This window comes from Oncorhynchus mykiss, chromosome 18 (genome assembly GCF_057628025.1).
Source record: "Oncorhynchus mykiss isolate SJ-2025 chromosome 18, ASM5762802v1, whole genome shotgun sequence".
NCBI classification, from domain to species: Eukaryota; Metazoa; Chordata; class Actinopteri; order Salmoniformes; family Salmonidae; genus Oncorhynchus; species Oncorhynchus mykiss.
The window spans coordinates 67,174,844-67,193,529 of NC_143039.1; the positions used below are offsets into that span (position 1 = coordinate 67,174,844).

An 18,686-nucleotide genomic window follows, 5' to 3' on the forward strand; every position below is an offset into this window, starting at 1 on the left:
TGGTGTTTGGGAACATTGGACATGCTTTATTTCAGAACTTTTCACAATCGATTTAAACATCTCACATATACAAAATAGGTACAATAAACTTTGTGGTTTTTTTCTTTTGAGAGAGAGAGGCCGCCTAAAATCCATTAAAAATGGATGAAATAATGTGCTGTCAGCATGAACACTGCATTGAAGGGGGAATTGAAGGAGAAAAATGGCTGAACAAAAACAAATCAAAACTTCGAGACAAAAATGAACAAAAAAACGTTTTTTTTTAAACGGTCAAAACCAGACAAACATCAGACCAGACTTAGGAAATTCCACCTGCTTAAAATGGGGTTAATCAGGGGGGGGACCTGTGCAAGACTCAGTCAATACAAAGAAACACAGTAAAAATGAGAGTGGTTTTCTGCTCCTACACAGCTGGATGTTTAGCACCATAGGTCTCTGCTTCAAGTAATTCAGCACCTTTGATACAGGACGGAGCTTGAAGCCGTAGAACTCTTAACTTCTAGGTTGTGGATCAGACAGGTTCTCAATATTTTTTTCAAAAAAAAAACAGGCATGAGGTAGCTTCAACCTTTTTTTGTAATATTTTTGTGGTTTTAAACCTCCTCATTGGAAGATATACAAAGACCACAAAGTGATGCATACGTTCAGCGTTTTTATTACACTTCTTTTATTTTTTACAAAATGATGACATGTCCCACAACATGGTGTTTTCCCGCGTCTCTTTGGGCTGCTGTATTAATTTGCATTGCACAACGCTCCGTTCAGTCCATTGGTCCTCTCCGATAGAGCCCAGTTTAAGCAAGTGGATGCGCAGTGGAAAATCAGCATTCAGTATAAAAACAACACAGAAAGAAGGGCAGAGATTCTTTTTTTCTTTCTCTCTTTTTTTAATTTATCATAAGTCCATTTATTTGAAACAGACTGGGCCAATGTCCAAACCAAACTCTTGATCAGCTCCACCAATGTCCAAAGGTGCAATGTCGAGGATGGGCAGGCGAGATGGTTTATTTGTTCTGTATTCAATGACTGTCTTGCTCCACTGGCCAGTGTGTCTCTGCAGAGGTAGGACAAAAGGAGAAACCATGTATCAGAATAGTGCACCCACTCATTATATAAAATCGTGAAAACATACAAATGCTTCACTTACAATAATACCCTACAGTAGCCCATGATACTTTAAATAGTCAGGTTCCCAAATTCTTTCACTAACCAATAAGTTACAGAAAACTACCCTGAGCCTGAGTTAACCCTTCCACCATGCACTGCATCTATTTGTGTGAGTGAGCACAGAGAGAACAAACAAGGCTATTATCTAGACATTGCGGTGCAAATAGAAAGGGGACTTACAGTGCAGCCATCCTCCAGAACGTTGAAAGTGAAGCGACTGTTGCCCTCGGCACTCAGCTCCACGTCGTTGGAGCCCTGCAGGAGCACGGCCTTCTTCAGGTTGCCGTTCTCGCCGTCCATGTACGCTACGCTGTTCTTGCAGTGGTACGTGATGTTCTGGGTGGCCTGGTTGGCCAGGAGACGCATGAAGGCCAGCTGAGTGGCCATGCTCTGGGGGCTCAGGGTCTCGTCATTGTACGCAAACTGTGAAACAACATAGGAGGAATTAAGACAGGATCAGTGTCAAGATATAGTCTCAAGCATTTAGAAAAAAAACCTGGATGAAGAAGCGTATAGATAGATGTCTGATGCTCTCCCTAAAATGGAACCAATACAATCATGTTAAGGGTAGTGGATATTAATGTAAGCCAAACATATGGTTCAATACTATACTAGTAAAACATGCCTCAAATCAGACTGGTGTGCCAATCAAATCAATGTGTCTTCCTGATGTTCAAACTGTCCGCTCGTCATTAGAATCAGTACAGGTTCAGTCTGCTCACCTCAGTACCACCGTTAATGGTCTCTCCGAACCAGACGTGCTTCTTGTTCTCAGAGCTCCTGTACCAGTTCTTGCGGGCGATGCTCTCTGGGTGAGGGTGGATGCAGGTGTGTCCGGTGGAGAAGTCGCAGTGGGCCTTGATGGCGTCAGCGATGCAGCCCTGGTTGGGGTCGATCCAGTAGAAACCTGCAGGGGAGGACAAGAACGAGACACATTGATTAGCACTGATAATACTAATAACACTATTATTAATGCTTCACTGGGGTTTTACTTTGTTTAGGTGTTGTTTAAGTTTCAGGTTCGACATGATACTGTATATTTTATGAGTTTGATTGCTCAAGGACAGTATTGGTAGTGAAATGTAGAGTGATAGATAAAGAGGTGGAAAGTTGTTGAGACTCAAAGGATGTAGATATTTTATTGGTTAAAAGAGTTTGATGGTTCTAAGGCACCTCAGTGAGTCAACCAATCAATAAAGAGATAGACAGAGCTGTGTCTGTGGTACCAACTCACCACTGCTCCATTCAGGGTGGCTGAGTTTGATGTCTCTGCAGGTACGGGCGGGGTTCTTCTTGGAACCCTCGGGGGTGAGCAAGTTCTCGATCTGGGAGTTTAGGGACTTGATGGTGGCGTCCACCTCGTAGTCCTTGGCCCTGAGAGAGGGCTGGTCGGCTCTGTACTCATCGTATCCACCAGACTGATCGTATCCACCACCAGCGGGACCTGCGGGTCCGGGAAGACCAGGAGAGCCGGGGGGACCCTGTGGGCGAGAGAAGAGAGTTAACAACCTCAACCTTGGTCAAAGGTCACTACAAGTGTAACTTGTATTTGTGAAGTTATGTTTAAGCTAATTACATGTTAGCCTAGATACATTATGTGTTTGGATGTGAACAGCTAGTATCTGCCTTCACACAGAGCTTATTAGATCATCCCTCTTTGTCAGCCATACTGTGGCTTTTATCTGACTGACTGGCTGACTGAGGCAGGTGTGAGTACTAGATATACTCACAGCAGGTCCGAGATGTCCAGGGGAACCACGGTGTCCAACAGGTCCGATAGCACCATGACCTCCAGCTCTACCATCCTTACCAGGGGGACCATGGGGTCCGGCAGGGCCCTAGAAACAAGCAGAGGGAGATGACAAGGACAGTTGTCAATACATGCCTTTTATCTGTCTAGTTGGAGGAAGATACAATGGAGGGAGTTTGATGTGGATAGCACAGGTTACTTACTCTGGGTCCAGCAGGTCCAGTGATACCAGCAGAGCCAGTCTCACCAGATGGTCCCTGGAGGGGAGATATATGGTTAGATTAGAGACCTTAGGGGTTGCTACAGAATAAGAACATTGTCATACAGTAAAATATTTCGATTTTTACGTGACGTGGAAATAAAATGAAATGGAGGTGATACAAACTTGGGGATATGGGCTATTTCAGGATATGAGATTATATTATGTTGGATGGATGGATGGATAGACAGGAGGGTCAGAGCAGTCATCATGACTTACGTTTGGTCCGGGCATTCCCTGGAGACCACCATGTCCACGCAGACCCTTCATGCCTCTGTCTCCTTTCTCTCCAGCCCCACCCTTCTCTCCACGGGGACCAGCGGGGCCCTACAACACAAGGAGACAGAACCATAACAGACATGCGTTATTTCATATCGACCTACAGTATAGGCACAATTAGGCTACAGCGATGTATTATGATAGTTAAAATGATTAGACAAGTCTTAACTCAGCTGTCCGAGTCAAGATGAGGTTGGATAAGGTACTCACGGGGGCACCACGGGCACCAGCAGCACCGACGGGACCACCATTTCCAGTTGGGCCCTAGAGAGGAATAGAAGAAGATTAAGAGATGGAACCACGATAACAGTTCCTTTGTGTAGTGGAGAAGTTATGTTTGTTTTATGTGAATATGAACTTACAGACTCTCCACGGTTTCCAGGTCTGCCGACGGCGCCGGAGGGTCCGTTAGGTCCGGGTTGACCAGAGCTTCCAAGGGCTCCAGGAGAACCAGGCTCACCACGGTCACCCTGCAAGGGGCAAAGTTCAAGGTTGAAAGTTGAAAGTTCAAGACATTGTTTCAACTGATATGAAGGTCCGTTCATATGAATGTTTCATGTTCCTGTGATGTAAAATGGAATCAGCTTCCCCTCTCCCAATCCTAACCTTAACCATTAGTGGGGAAAATGCAAAACTGACCCCCAAATCAGCGTCTAGGGGCAACTTCACCCTATACCACACATGAGAGAGGAGTGTACCTTGAAGCCAGCAGTTCCGGGACGGCCGGGAGGTCCATCGTTGCCAGTGCTACCCTGTGGGGTGACAAAATAGCATGTTAATTGCGCTGCCATGGGAACTGCACGTGAACTGTAATTTCGATTTTGAGCCATATGTTTACTTACAGGCTCTAAGTACTTGTTTAACAAATCAATGAATGAATGAATCAATCAATCCTTACCTCACGTCCAGCCTCTCCCTGAGTACCAGTCATACCGGGCATGCCAATGTTACCAGCGGGACCACGGGGTCCAGAGGCACCAGCGGGTCCAAGTCTACCAGGCTCACCCTGAATGGCACACAGTATCACAGGATCAACACAGTACAAACACATACCATAGTAACAGTCAATGTACTGTATCCATAACTCATCAATGGATTGCAACGCAGACTGATATGGTTGTATGGGCTGCACTAGTCTGGAATAGCCTGTCATTTTCAAGAAGTGTGATTTAGCCCATTTTGGATCATTCCAATATTATATGCCAAATAGCACATTTCAGAGCTTTTTTATGTTCTGCAGTCGGATATGTCTGCTAAGGCAGTTTGAATAATGTTTTGAAATAACAGAAGGTTTGATGTTCTCACCACAGCACCAGGACCACCAGGAAGACCCTTGTCACCACGGGAACCAGGCAGACCAACGAAGCCAGAGGGTCCGAGCACACCTTGGGGTCCAGCGGTACCAGGAGCACCCTGAACAGGGACAGGAGATCAGGAGGTGAGAGTGGAGAAATGCAGAGAAAGAAACACTATCACCTCCCCCTATCACCATTAGTGGTGAATGGGGGTGTTTTGTTACGCTGCCCAAACAATGTAAAATGCTTTGAGACCAAATGAAAAGCTAGCCTGGTCCCAGATCTGTTCTGTGCTGTTTTGCCTACTCCTATGGTCCTATTGCAAAACAGAACAAACAGATCTGGGACCAGGCTAGTGAAAGGCATGACATCAATCTCATCCATTCTTGAGAAGAAGCCTCAATGGGAGCTATGAAGACTTACGGGAGGACCGCTCTCTCCAGTGGGTCCCTTGTCTCCAGCGATACCAGAGGGTCCAATTTGTCCATGCTCTCCCTGAGGTCCCCCGGGACCAGAATCACCACGGAGACCACGAGGGCCATCCTTACCAGCGGGACCGGCGGAGCCAGGGGGCCCAGAAATACCCTGTGTGTAGGGAAGAGGACGGAATAAGTGGTTGTTGAGGGGAAAAAAGTGAGAGGTGTGTGTGTGTGTGTGTGTGTGTGTGTGTGTGTGTGTACTTACAGCGGGACCGGGGCCTCCAACTCTACCGGCAGCACCAGGGAAACCAGTCAGACCCTGAAGAGAAAGAACAGAGGTCAAAGGTAGAAAGCAGCCACGATCACTGGGTCACAGAGAGATGGGGTGTCATTCACAGGTGGCTAGTGGCACCTTAATTGGGGAGGATGAGCTCATAGTAATGGCAGGAACGAAGTCATTGGAATGGTATGAAACACATAAAACAAATGGTTTCCATATGGTTCATTCCATTGACTCCATTCCAGACATTATTATGAGCCGTCCTCCCCTCAGCAGCCACCTGTGGTATCGTGTGTGTGTGATATCAGTGACAGTACTTACAGAAGGTCCAGCATCACCACGACCACCAGGGGGGCCAGCGGGTCCACTAGCACCCTAGACAAGACAAGAAAAGTCAGTAAATGATATAATTCCCAGTGAGGATTTACAGTACATGTCTGTGTGAATGGATATTGTTGATTCCCGTTGAAGATAGCATTTCTGAGTGAGACTTACAGAAGGTCCAGATTGGCCAGCAGGTCCAGCAGGGCCGGCGGGGCCGACATCTCCCTTCCCACCAGCGGGTCCTTTCTCTCCTCTAGGTCCAGACTGACCATCAGAACCCTGCATGGAACACAAAGACACGGGTCAGAACAGAACAAGGGCCGCAGCAACACAAGGTAGTGTGTGTGTGTGTGTGTTGGCGCACGTACATAAAATTGAACACATGTTTGAGGGTATACGTCTCCATGTTAAAGAAAATCACTATTTTCTGATGCATACATGGGACATGTTTATGTGTGGTTTCAGGGTATCAACTGAAGCAGTACTTACAGGGGGTCCGGCAAAGCCAGGAGGTCCGGCAGGTCCACCCTCTCCACGCTCTCCCTAAAACAGAGCAGGAACATGATAGGGTTGACTGGTGTTTTTGGGAAGACATTCTGAATAGTAGATCATGTTAGTCCTTAATTCCTTTGAAGTGTGATAATGTGTTATATAAGTAGTTGTAGGTACTTACACTGGGTCCACGGAGACCAGCAGGTCCGGCAGGGCCGAAGGAGCCAGACTCACCCTGAAAGAGAGCAAAGATGGAGAATGTAAAGGCTGAATCAACCCAAAAATCTGAAAAGAATCAGCTTGGAAGCTCAGATGTAGAACATTTCTTCATGGTCTGCATAACTTTGATCAATGAACCCTAGCCTTTCGAGTTCCACAGGATGTCCAGTATTCAAGTTGAAGCGTATAAACTACCATTTGTTTCCAAAACAGGCAAAACAATGAGTTGCCATATCCTGGCAGAGGAATTTGAAGTGTGGTGGTGTATAATAGAGCCGGTGTCCAGGCAGTGTTGTGTCTTCCAGGGGCATGTCCAGTAGGCACAGCACAGAGGAAAACGTTTTTGAAACAGGGAGGTACTTTTTCAATCAGAAATTGAAACAGGGAGGTACTTGTCCAATCAAAAATGTTATGTTTTGTTTTCTGATGCAAATCATAAAACAATATATTGGCGCTATGGTGCACCCTCCTGACCGTGACATAGGTTTCCATCATTTGAAGATGACATCAGCTGTTTGGACCTTGGCAGTGTGCTACTGAAAACTGTCCTGCAAATGGCAACGTTGAGGTTCTAGATTCAGAAGCTGTGGCAGGTGGGTCAGTGCTATCTGGAATCCTTGGGTCATCCATACCCTAAACTCTAACCCAAACTCCTAACTTAACCATTACCGAACCCTTACCTTAACCATTTCAAATTTCAGCTGTATATAATTTCCACTTCAATGGGGTAGGGACACTCCAAGGATCCCGGGTTGCACGGACCGTGGCAGATGGGGCGCAACTAGTTCTTCTCTCTGGTCTGGACTAGAGGCCTTTGTTGTTGTCCAAATATTCAGAATGACCATACTCAGCAATATAGTCCATTCCATATCTTGATCAATTGTGAAGAGCCAAAGAGTCTTGAAGAAGCCTTGCTATTCCTGCTCTGTAGGTGAGTGAACGGTACTCCATCTTGGATGTGCATAATCGTTGACAAATCTTCCCTAAGTGAGCCCCACAACATTTCTCATCATCTGAACCAATGTGTTTCATTCATCCTTTGCTGTCCTTTAATGTGTTGAGGACTAAGGGAGACGATATTCAGGCTGTTTACCTTTTCACCATTAGCACCGGAAGGTCCAGGGGGTCCACTTGGTCCGGCGGGACCCTAGAAAGAGACACAAGGCACAAAGTCAGACTAAAACACAATAGAGACACAATAACAATGTATTGGATGTTGTTTTCACTGTGAAATTGACCTAATGAGATGAGAGAGGAACTTACACGGGCTCCATCTCTTCCCATGTTACCCTCAAGTCCTCTGTGTCCACCCTCACCCTAGATTCGAAAGATGGGAAAACACATTAGTCACTCGTTTAAAATAACCATTCTATTTTATTGTTTTTAGTCAAGGTCTATCAGAGAAGATGCTGCATTAAGGCTAAGAATGTCAAATTCTCCCAATGTTTGTATTGTAAAATAACTATGAAGCGCTGCATTTCCAATCAGAAATGATAATTGACATCAATTACAGCTCTTATTCAACTTTTATCTTGTGAAATGTTACTTTTTTTTATATGTTTACTTGCGGCATATTCTGGGGGACTTACCTTCTCACCCTTGGGTCCAGGAGTACCACCGGCACCGCGCTCACCGGGCATGCCACCGGGTCCTTGGTGTCCAGGGCCGCCAGCAATGCCGACAGAACCAGGCTCTCCCTGAAACACAGACATTGGTGAAGAATGGTTCCACCTATCAGCTATCCATCTCATGGAGCAAGACCATGAGTGGTTAGGAGCTTCATCTGACTACAGTGCTTAAAAGAACAGTGGTGTATTTCTCATACAGAATCGGGTTGCGTCTTCATCAAAACCATACATTGGTACTACCAGATCTATTGTAGGGCCAGAAGATATTGCAGACCACACAACATGACCAGGATAAACTCTGGGCATTGTTTACAACAGTAATATGGTTCTAAGCCCTTCATAGAGCTGGGATCACCTTGCCACCATCGGGGCCTGGAGTTCCAGCAGGTCCACGAGCACCGATGGCACCCTGAGATCCAGCAGAGCCAGCAGGACCAGAGTTTCCACGCTCTCCCTAGGAACAGACAGAGAGAGAGGGTGGCTGTCAGCATCTGCCATGGGCACATCACAGTATGTATACACTACAGGTGTGTGGGTGTGAGATGTATATAAAGATGTAAATGAGTGAACAGGATCATGTGCATGGCAACAGGTGTACAGTTGACCAGCTGTCAGAAGATCATAGTTAATGGTCTGTGAGAGGTATTCATGAGTGGACATACCTTGACGCCAGCGGGTCCAGGGAGTCCCTGGTCTCCGTGCATACCCTGTTGAGAGATGAATGCTTTGTTAGTGCAAGATATTACATAGTGAGAATACTATTCGAATAAAGAGAATATACTGAGACGGAGGAAAAAGGAGGTAACATTTCTATAAACTAAAATTTGCTGTTAAGTTTGTGTTACAGGGTAAATGTATTTGTTTGAACTTTGTTACGGCTTTGTGGATGTAGGTTTGTGGAAGTGTTTATGTGTTTGTGGATGTACAGTGGGTTTGTGTTACAGATCACAGGTTCTAGGTTGAGTTGCTCACTTGGTTGCCAGGTTTGCCAGCCTCTCCAGCAGGTCCAGCGGGGCCGGGCAGACCCTGGAAACCTGGTGCACCAGAGGGTCCCTGCTCTCCCTTCTCACCAGCGTTACCCTGTAGAAGAGGAGAGAATCAAGTTCAATCAAATCAAATGCAATTCACTGTAAGATTAGATTCTCGTTCTTACTGTGTATTTAGAGGAAATAGTGTAGACTACTTACAACGACTCCAGCTGGGCCGGGGGCTCCATTGTTACCATCAGCACCTGGGCCGCCCTAAGTAGAGACAGGGAGAGCTAGGTGAAACACTGACACTGGCAGCAGGTGAATGATCTATGATACATGGTAGTTCAGTCAAAGTTCATTGCGGAAACACAACTCTTTTGTAATAAATGACTATAGATGTAGAGTAAGTAATTTGAGAGATGGCTACCATAGTAGTAAATGAATGCCTTTAACAGTAGATAGTTGATAATGTAGTGAATGTTGTCTGATGCGGGGGTACTTACTCTCAGACCAGTAGAGAGTTGATAATGTAGTGAATGTTGTCTGATGCGGGGGTACTTACTCTCAGACCAGTAGAGAGTTGATAATGTAATGAATGTTGTCTGATGCGAGGGTACTTACTCTCAGACCAGTAGAGAGTTGATAATGTAGTGAATGTTGTCTGATGCGGGGGTACTTACTCTCAGACCAGTAGAGAGTTGATAATGTAATGAATGTTGTCTGATGCGGGGGTACTTACTCTCAGACCAGTTGCACCAGTTGGTCCCTTATCACCACCTTTGCCAGCCTCACCCTGGAGGGCGAGAATGAAGAAGAGACCATGGAAACGTCAGATGATCATCGTTTCATGTTGGTTGACAGAATATACGAGCATTTTCTGTCCAAATTCTGTTCTTCAATTTTACTTCCTGTTTATTCTTTTGATCCTATTCTGCGATCCATATCACTTCCTGTTTATTAATTTGATCCTATTTTGCCCATATCGAAGTGCATCAACAACCCAGTTGTCTCTCTCACAGTCCAATCTCACGCTAGTAGATCAACTTCCTGGTTTTACTTCCTGGTTCTACTTACTCCAGGTCCCTTGGGGCCGGGGAATCCGATGTTACCGGGCTGGCCTCTGGGTCCAGTTGGGCCGGGGGGACCAGTGCGTCCGTCCAGACCAGCAGCACCCTAGAATAGGACACCAACCAACGGGGATCAGATATGGCACACCACCACTAGGTGGGTTTTAACATCGTTGGTGGATGGGGTGGGTTACTGTAACCATACCACCAATACCACGTCAGTGCTTAGAACCAATCCATTATTATGACCAGCAAATTCATTGTATTCTAATATTTTAGGATATACAGTATTTGAAAGGATGAATATTGGAGATGTTTAATTACTTACAGATGGGCCTTCCTTGCCTGGGGGTCCACCCTGTCCAGAGTTTCCGGGCAGGCCCTATTAACAGACATTACTTGTTAGTCATTTAGCATCACAGATAGAGATCACATGCTATATTTGGTTCAGAGATTAGACAGAGAATCCATTACACATCTTATTGAAACATGATTGACAGGTGTGTGTGACACTTACTCTGGCTCCAGTCAGACCAGACTCGCCAGCACGACCGGCATCACCAGGGGCTCCACGGATACCACCAGGGCCGGTGGCTCCACGAGCTCCGGGCATACCCTGGCAGAGAGGGGAGGAGGAAGAGGAACCCATGAGTACAGAACAGTCACTATATTACAAGGTAAAATTCACTATTTTCTTCCTGCATTTGAACAACTTTCATCATGGTTAATAATATTTATTAAACAGAATATTTTGGGAGACTTACAATGGGACCACCTCTTCCCTCCAGACCAGGCAGACCACGAGTTCCAGCACCTCCCTATGAGACACAAACAGACATGAGTCAACCATAACCACTCACCTGCACCGTATAGCAATACACCAAGACTGTACCCCCACACTGGGTCTGGTATGATATACTCACTCTAGCTCCACGCAGACCAGCGGGCCCAGTGGCACCAACCTCGCCAGTTGAGCCTCTCTTGCCCTCCTCACCAGCGGGACCAGCGGCACCCTGGACACCAGAGTGACCCTGAAGGAGAAAGCAGAGACATTAGAGACTGCCACAAACACACACCATGTACTGACATAATGCTAGAGCATACCTATACTGCATAACAGCAGTCGTATGGATACTCACAGGCTCTCCCTTAGCACCAGAATCTCCTTTTTGTCCAGAGGGTCCAGGGTCACCCTGCAGTCAAAGAGACACAGATACATGATCAATACCTCAATATTCATACAGATTGTGTTAGTAAAGTGTTGTTGAACTGCTTTTTAGGGCCAGCGGTACTCACACCAAGGCCTCTAGCTCCAGTGGATCCCTGAGGGCCCTGGGGGCCGGGACCTCCTCTTGGGCCGGGGAAACCAGGGGCTCCAGCAACACCGGGGAGACCCTAGAACACACACACACAGGATGGAAGAGTGGTGAGTAAGAAGACAGCTGTGGTACCTACTGCATAAACATGATCATAACATTACCTAATCACATTACCTAATCACATTACCTAATCACATTACCATAATCGTACCCAATCACATTATATAACCACATGATCTAATCACATTACCTAATCCCAGTACCATACCATCACCTAATCACATTACCATAACATCACCTAATCACATTACCATAATCGTACCCAATCACATTATATAATCACATGATCTAATCACAGTACCTAATCACCCAATATCCAATGGTGTCACTAGAACAGTTACTTATGGCTAATATCACTTCCATGTAATGTGGGAACAACTGAATTCATTTTTGTCCTTCATGAATTCTAAAGCTAAAGTGATTCGTTGTTGATGCTATTTGAGTGTGCTATTTGAGTGTGCTATTTGAGTGTGCTATTTGAGTGTGCTATTTGAGTGTGCTATTTGAGTGTGCTATTTGAGTGTGCTATTTGCTGATAAGTCAACTGCTGTGCTTCAATCATAACTCATATCATGCCTACATGAGTCCAAGGCTCAAGTGAACAAGATTCTACATCTTGACCTTTGTCTCACCCTAAATTACCTTTGGACTGTCAATCTAGTCTAACCACAATGCAACTATGGCCAGAATACTTACAGCAGCTCCCTTGGCGCCGTTGATACCATTGTTACCAGGGTTACCCTACAAGGAGAGGAAAAGGAAAGAGAGAGTGTTATACAGACAAGTGTGTAGAGATGCCAAGAAACCAACCAACATGATAGAAAATATATATGACCAATGGAGAGAGTTACAGTATGTATTTCAGGACCAGGTAACAAGAACATCAAGAAAGCCTTCAATATGACATATTTCACACTGATAATGTTGTAGTTTGTTGGTAGTGTATACTTACAACGGGACCGACGGGGCCAACGGCTCCATTAGTACCGGGCTCTCCTCTGCCTCCCTGAGGTCCGGATGGGCCATTGGCTCCAGCACCTCCGATCTCTCCCTGTTACAGTAACATTTTGACAGTCACACAATCCATTCAAATGGGTAATAAAATGTTTTATGATGTTATATAGATGTTTTATGGTATAGAAATCCCCATAGGAATACTATGTATGGAATCATTAGTTTGGTCAACATGATTGGTCTCTTTAGTTTAGACAGTAAATCAATCAGATTATCGGATAGTGATAACCAATTAGAGAATCATGATGGGTGTTGAGAAAGCTCTTTAGATGTGGTTCTACGGTTCCCAGAACTGGGAATCTTCTCTGGTGTCCACACTAATAATGTCCATGATATACTAAGGATTGTGATCATGAAGAAATGCTTTGGAGATGACCATGATGACATCCCTCACCTTGGGGCCAGGGGCTCCAGGGAAACCAGGGGGGCCAGCTGCTCCAAGAGGACCCTGGGAAACAGGAAATAGAGAGATGACAGTGAAATAGAGGTCAAGGGTTACAGAAAGTGTTGTAAGATGAAGCTACCCCTAGAAGCGGACGATCTAACTTCAGTTTTAGCATTTCCACCTGTAATGATTTAGGTTAGGATTACGAGAGGGATAAGCTGGTCCTAGATCAGATCTGGGCCTAAAGATTTTTGTAATCTTTTTTATTTAACTAGGCAGATACAGTAACTTCTACAGAGGGGTCACTCCTAGGTTATCCATAAGGTTAAGGGGTCAGAGGTTATGGGGTCAAAGGAGAAGTAGCACTCACAGCAGGGCCGGCGGGTCCGGTGCTTCCATCAGCACCACGGGCACCAGCGGGGCCAGCAGGGCCGGCACGGCCTCTCTCACCATTCAGACCACGAGAACCCTGAGGTGGGGAAGAGAGGCAGAGAGAGAGTATGGTTGAGTACAAGTGTGTATTTATTTTTAAGTGCGTGTATATAGTGAGTATAGTATATGATATATTACTGGTTGTACATTTGATTTCCCAACGAGGATAATACATAGTGATTGGTGATCAGTAGACAGTGAAGAGGATACAGCAAGTACTCATCTCCATTGTTTCCTTTGCAATCAGCCATGTGAACGCAATGGATTTTGCACGTGACAAATGGTAAAGAATCAATGTGAGGTACATTCAGGCTCGGCTATGCAGGTGACATGTTCTATTAGTGATACATATGGCTCGGGCTAGCACCTGACAACATGCTAATTTTGACATTTTCCTCTTGGGAACAATATGATGAAAAAGAGAAGGGTGACAATGTGTGAACTTACAGCTGGTCCGGGGTTTCCGTTAGCTCCATGGGCACCTGTCTCACCCTATGGGAGAAGCAGGAGAACACGTATTCAGATGACAGGAGGTCATAGGTTACGAACGGTGTGAACACTGGATATATCTAGATTGGTAAACACGGTTGTAATAGAAATGTAATTCTCAGAGATTTATGTAGGTACTATGGTGAACAAGTGGTAAAACAAACACTGATATTTGAGTAACTGCTATCAATGTAGCGGGATTGTGACTAAACGTGCACTAAAATGTGCTACTGTATGTGAAATTCACTTTACTTTTAGGTGTTACAGGGTAGGTTTCCGGACCCAGGTTAATCTTATACGTCAAGTCAAAAGCTTGCACAATGGATCTCTCCATTGAAAGTGTTTTTTTAGTCCAGGAATAGGCCTAATCTGTGGCCTACAAAGATGAAAGCTAAATGTCTGTTACACCTCCTGTGCCATCTGTGGGATTTGACAGGGATAAAGGAATTAGGTTGTGATTGAGGAGGATGTACTGTGGCTGCAACATTACCTTAGCACCTCCTGAACCAGACTCTCCCTTGCGTCCATCCAGACCATTGTAACCCTGGAGCACAAAGAGAACAGGTTAGGTCCTGAGACAATACACAATTATTATAGTCTAAAATCAATTAAGAACAGGAAACAAATAATCTCCCAGACCCACTTATCGTTCAGATCATATTGATTCTCATATTGATTATCTGGTGAGGGAATATTAATTTGAGTTTAATCTAGAGATCTCTGCTAATTGTATTCTGTTTGATGTAGGATGCATTTTCGCTCAGCTTCTCATGGGACAAAACTCCTAATTTCCCATCATTACTAGTCTTTTCTATAGACTATATCTGCATCTCACCAGAGCCACAGTGGGGGGGAATAGGGAATAGGGTGTCATTTGTGATGAGCACTACAAGGGAAGTGTGTGACCGGGTTCAGTGGGGTGCAACATTACAGAACATCCAGATACAAATGTATTACGTAGAACAGACATGTGGAATGGAGAATCATGTCTGCTCTATACAAGTAATCTCTATCTGTAACCGGGGATACTGTATAACAGGGTTGTTGGGAGGTCGTTAGGAGAGGCAGGGCCAGGCAGGTGTTTATGTAAATACTCACTCTGTGTCCCTTCATTCCAGGAAGTCCAGGAGTTCCGGGGAATCCACGAGCACCCTACAGAGGAGGGAAAGAAGAGGTTTTATGTGATAACACTTTATAGATTCATGTATATTTAGTGTCAATGTATATTTTGTTAAAGTCTGTCAGCTCTGGACATTGCCCTTACCTGAGTTCCAGGGCCACCTCTGTCACCAGGCTTTCCAGGTCTGCCGTTGTTACCCTAGAATTGAACAGACAAGCTGCATTAGATGTGTATACTGTAGGTCCACTATCATGATAGCATGTGTCTGTAGCATTTTCCACATTCGCTAATTGCCCCAGTAGGCAAGTAGTGCCACAGGTAGATAGTTATTAAACCAACAGTTAGACCAAAATAACACCAAGAATTTTAACGTTTTACTTACATCCTCACCGGGCTTGCCAGCGGATCCAGAAGGTCCACGAGCACCAATGGAGCCCTTGGATGAGAGAGATGTCAGAGGTCAGGGTTAAGGTCATAGTCAAATTATGTGTTCAGTGCTCTAGGTTGCCTTTCTGTGTAGTAGTGTAGATGGCTTCATCTGTGTCTGTAGAGTTTAAATGGTTAACGCACAGGTATGAGAAATTAATATCTGTTTAGTCCAAATTGACTATGGGGTATCACTGGGTGGGGATGTGTTGGACTATAACTATACTACATGAGACAGTGTTGAAGATGTGGGATAAGGGGTAGAGGAGAGAGAGTACGGGGATATGTATAGAGTTACATGCTGAGCTCTGATCAACCTGTTATAGAGAGAATGTTACAGTGGGTTACAGTTTCCATGAGAGAGTTATCTTACAGTCTGTCCGGGCTCTCCAGGCTCTCCAGCGTGTCCTGTGAATCCTTGGGGTCCCTGTTGATGGGAAAATGACACAACAGTGAGTCGATTTATCCAAATTAGACATTGTTTTATTACTATGTGATCAGTTTGGTGTGATGAGTAGAACCAGGACTTATTCCATCCTGAACATGTGATCTGATCCCTAGTTAGGGGCTATAGTAGGGTCCTAGTTAGGGGTCCTATTTAGGGGCTATAGTAGGGGTCCTAGTTAGGGGTCCTAGTTAGGGGCTATAGTAGGGGTCCTAGTTAGGGGCTATAGTAGGGTCCTAGTTAGGGGTCCTAGTTAGGGGCTATAGTAGGGGTCCTAGTTAGGGGCTATAGTAGGGGTCCTAGTTAGGGGCTATAGTAGGGGTCCTAGTTAGGGGTCCTAGTTAGGGGCTATAGTAGGGGTCCTAGCTAGGGTCTATAGTAGGGTACTAATTAGTGGCTATAGTAGGGTCCTAGTTAGGGGTCCTAGTTAGGGGCTATAGTAGGGTCCTAGTTAGGGGTCCTAGTTAGGGGCTATAGTAGGGGGTCCTATTTAGGGGCTATAGTAGGGGGTCCTAGTTGGGGGCTATAGTAGGGGTCCTAGTTAGGGGTCCTATTTAGGGGCTATAGTAGGGGTCCTAGTTAGGGGTCCTAGTTAGGGGCTATAGTAGGGGTCCTAGTTAGGGGCTATAGTAGGGTCCTAGTTAGGGGTCCTAGTTAGGGGCTATAGTAGGGGTCCTAGTTAGGGGCTATAGTAGGGGTCCTAGTTAGGGGCTATAGTAGGGGTCCTAGTTAGGGGTCCTAGTTAGGGGCTATAGTAGGGGTCCTAGCTAGGGTCTATAGTAGGGTACTAATTAGTGGCTATAGTAGGGTCCTAGTTAGGGGTCCTAGTTAGGGGCTATAGTAGGGTCCTAGTTAGGGGTCCTAGTTAGGGGCTATAGTAGGGGGTCCTATTTAGGGGCTATAGTAGGGGTCCTAGTTGGGGGCTATAGTAGGGGTCCTAGTTAGGGGCTATAGTAGGGGTCCTAGTTAGGGGTCCTAGTTAGGAGCTATAGTAGGGGTCCTAGTAAGGAGCTATAGTAGGGGTCCTAGTTGGGGGCTATAGTAGGGGTCCTAGTTAGGGGCTATAGTAGGGGTCCTAGTTAGGGGTCCTAGTTAGGAGCTATAGTAGGGGTCCTAGTTAGGGGTCCTAGTTAGGGGCTATAGTAGGGGTCCTAGTTAGGGGTCCTAGTTAGGGGCTATAGTAGGGGTCCTAGCTAGGGTCTATAGTAGGGTACTAATTAGTGACTATAGTAGGGTCCTAGTTAGGGGTCCTAGTTAGTGGCTATAGTAAGGGTCCTAGTTAGTGGCTATAGTAAGGGTCCTAGTTAGTGGCTATAGTAAGGGTCCTAGTTAGTGGCTATAGTAGGGGTCCTAATTAGTGGTTATAGTAGGGTCCTAGTTAGTGGCTATAGTAGGGGGTCCTAGTTAGGGGCTATAGTAGGGGTCCTAGTTAGGGGCTATAGTAGGGTCCTAGTTAGGGGCTATAGTAGGGTCATAGTTAGGGGCTATAGTAGGGCCCTAGTTAGGGGCTATAGTAGGGGTCCTAGTTAGGGGCTATAGTAGGGTCCTAGTTAGGGGCTATAGTAGGAGTCCTAGTTAGGGGCTGTACTAGGGCCTGTACATTTTTCCTGGCCAGGTCACTGAGTCAGGAAAACCTCTTGGCCTTCATGTTGAGTTTATATGAGAAAAATAAACCACCTTGTGTCATTTGAGAACTACTTACAGGGGATCCGGGAGGTCCGTTGGGCCCTCTAGATCCCATCAAACCCTGAGGAGAGAAAGACAAAGCACATTGAAATCAGATCAAAGTAAAGTTACTGTACATGATCTTAATACTGTTCAATCAAAATGGACGTCCAATTCGGATATGAGTCACTGCAGGGGGAATGAAATTGGAAAAATGTCAAACAAAAACGTTTAAAATAGCAAAAATAATAACAAAAACGCTTAAAATAGCAGAGAAAGGCTGTGTGAAATGTGTGACATCTTATCCAAATTTAAATCTTAAATGATTTGGGAAGAAGAGGGATAAGATTTAAAGAGAATAAAATGGTAATACATTATTCATGGTTACCGAATTGGTAACAGGAACAGATGAAGAAATAGATGAAGAAATAACTGCAGTGCACCTATTATGTCCAGGGTTTGGTGTCATATACTGGACGATGAAGAGGTTATGATCAGTTTTGTAACAGCTCAGGATCTACAATGCAGTTTCTGGCTGAATCCCAGAAGAAAGCCTACTTCATAGGCACTGATAAGATTATGAAAGGCTATCAGCTTCACGGTTACAACTCTACCTTGTCCTCCAAAAGGCCAGGTGGAATTTTCACAACATTGCTTGCTTACATCCATCTTATCAGATCCATACAAATGCCTAGGGGTCAGGGGCTAGGCAAGGACTAGTGACAAGGGAATAATGGCCTAAGGGCTAAGCAGGGACAGTGCCAGTGCCAGTGCTAGTGCCAAGTAGTTAGGGCCTACAGGGTGTGCCAACTGGTTAGGGGTGAGGGTTTAATTTGGGGTTAATTCAGGGTCTCTCTCTCTCTTGTGGGGGCCTCACCATGGGTCCAGGTCCGGGGTCGCTGCCTTTTCCTCCATCAAACTGAGCAGCAAAGTTCTGGCAAAACAAAACAGGGACACACATTATTATCACAGAAATGAACAATTAATAAAAGCCATGTTTGACAAAAGATAATGGTATAGTAGTCATAATTCCATTGGTTAATCCCAGAGGGTCCTGAGACATCAGAGTAGTAGTTCTTAGAGTCAACCATGATGAACCATACTGAACAATATTGACAAACTTTCCCAGTATTGAAAATGAGTCTAAAACTAGATTTTAGTCTAAAACGTAATTCTCAGAA

General features: G+C 45.2%; 1 protein-coding gene across 1 annotated transcript in view; it reads right to left on the reverse strand.

Moving 5' to 3' along the window:
• The window catches only part of col1a2 (collagen, type I, alpha 2), a 23,701-nt gene continuing 5,015 nt past the window's right edge, over nucleotides 1-18,686 (reverse strand). Inside the window, exons 5-49 of the mRNA XM_090209191.1 lie at nucleotides 18,383-18,439; nucleotides 17,543-17,587; nucleotides 15,769-15,822; nucleotides 15,352-15,405; nucleotides 15,114-15,167; nucleotides 14,948-15,001; nucleotides 14,340-14,393; nucleotides 13,808-13,852; nucleotides 13,299-13,397; nucleotides 12,938-12,991; nucleotides 12,482-12,580; nucleotides 12,226-12,270; nucleotides 11,447-11,545; nucleotides 11,290-11,343; nucleotides 11,074-11,181; nucleotides 10,915-10,968; nucleotides 10,668-10,766; nucleotides 10,479-10,532; nucleotides 10,158-10,256; nucleotides 9,823-9,876; nucleotides 9,300-9,353; nucleotides 9,085-9,192; nucleotides 8,775-8,819; nucleotides 8,468-8,566; nucleotides 8,074-8,181; nucleotides 7,748-7,801; nucleotides 7,578-7,631; nucleotides 6,447-6,500; nucleotides 6,263-6,316; nucleotides 5,945-6,052; nucleotides 5,771-5,824; nucleotides 5,435-5,488; nucleotides 5,174-5,335; nucleotides 4,761-4,868; nucleotides 4,354-4,461; nucleotides 4,154-4,207; nucleotides 3,818-3,925; nucleotides 3,666-3,719; nucleotides 3,396-3,503; nucleotides 3,121-3,174; nucleotides 2,898-3,005; nucleotides 2,402-2,648; nucleotides 1,890-2,074; nucleotides 1,348-1,590; nucleotides 1-1,054 (exon numbers count right to left, since the gene is read on the reverse strand). Coding sequence (XP_090065317.1) covers nucleotides 908-1,054; nucleotides 1,348-1,590; nucleotides 1,890-2,074; nucleotides 2,402-2,648; nucleotides 2,898-3,005; nucleotides 3,121-3,174; nucleotides 3,396-3,503; nucleotides 3,666-3,719; nucleotides 3,818-3,925; nucleotides 4,154-4,207; nucleotides 4,354-4,461; nucleotides 4,761-4,868; nucleotides 5,174-5,335; nucleotides 5,435-5,488; nucleotides 5,771-5,824; nucleotides 5,945-6,052; nucleotides 6,263-6,316; nucleotides 6,447-6,500; nucleotides 7,578-7,631; nucleotides 7,748-7,801; nucleotides 8,074-8,181; nucleotides 8,468-8,566; nucleotides 8,775-8,819; nucleotides 9,085-9,192; nucleotides 9,300-9,353; nucleotides 9,823-9,876; nucleotides 10,158-10,256; nucleotides 10,479-10,532; nucleotides 10,668-10,766; nucleotides 10,915-10,968; nucleotides 11,074-11,181; nucleotides 11,290-11,343; nucleotides 11,447-11,545; nucleotides 12,226-12,270; nucleotides 12,482-12,580; nucleotides 12,938-12,991; nucleotides 13,299-13,397; nucleotides 13,808-13,852; nucleotides 14,340-14,393; nucleotides 14,948-15,001; nucleotides 15,114-15,167; nucleotides 15,352-15,405; nucleotides 15,769-15,822; nucleotides 17,543-17,587; nucleotides 18,383-18,439 — 3,867 coding nt within the window. The 3' untranslated portion in view covers nucleotides 1-907. The remainder of the gene's footprint in view (nucleotides 1,055-1,347; nucleotides 1,591-1,889; nucleotides 2,075-2,401; nucleotides 2,649-2,897; nucleotides 3,006-3,120; nucleotides 3,175-3,395; nucleotides 3,504-3,665; nucleotides 3,720-3,817; nucleotides 3,926-4,153; nucleotides 4,208-4,353; nucleotides 4,462-4,760; nucleotides 4,869-5,173; nucleotides 5,336-5,434; nucleotides 5,489-5,770; nucleotides 5,825-5,944; nucleotides 6,053-6,262; nucleotides 6,317-6,446; nucleotides 6,501-7,577; nucleotides 7,632-7,747; nucleotides 7,802-8,073; nucleotides 8,182-8,467; nucleotides 8,567-8,774; nucleotides 8,820-9,084; nucleotides 9,193-9,299; nucleotides 9,354-9,822; nucleotides 9,877-10,157; nucleotides 10,257-10,478; nucleotides 10,533-10,667; nucleotides 10,767-10,914; nucleotides 10,969-11,073; nucleotides 11,182-11,289; nucleotides 11,344-11,446; nucleotides 11,546-12,225; nucleotides 12,271-12,481; nucleotides 12,581-12,937; nucleotides 12,992-13,298; nucleotides 13,398-13,807; nucleotides 13,853-14,339; nucleotides 14,394-14,947; nucleotides 15,002-15,113; nucleotides 15,168-15,351; nucleotides 15,406-15,768; nucleotides 15,823-17,542; nucleotides 17,588-18,382; nucleotides 18,440-18,686) is intronic.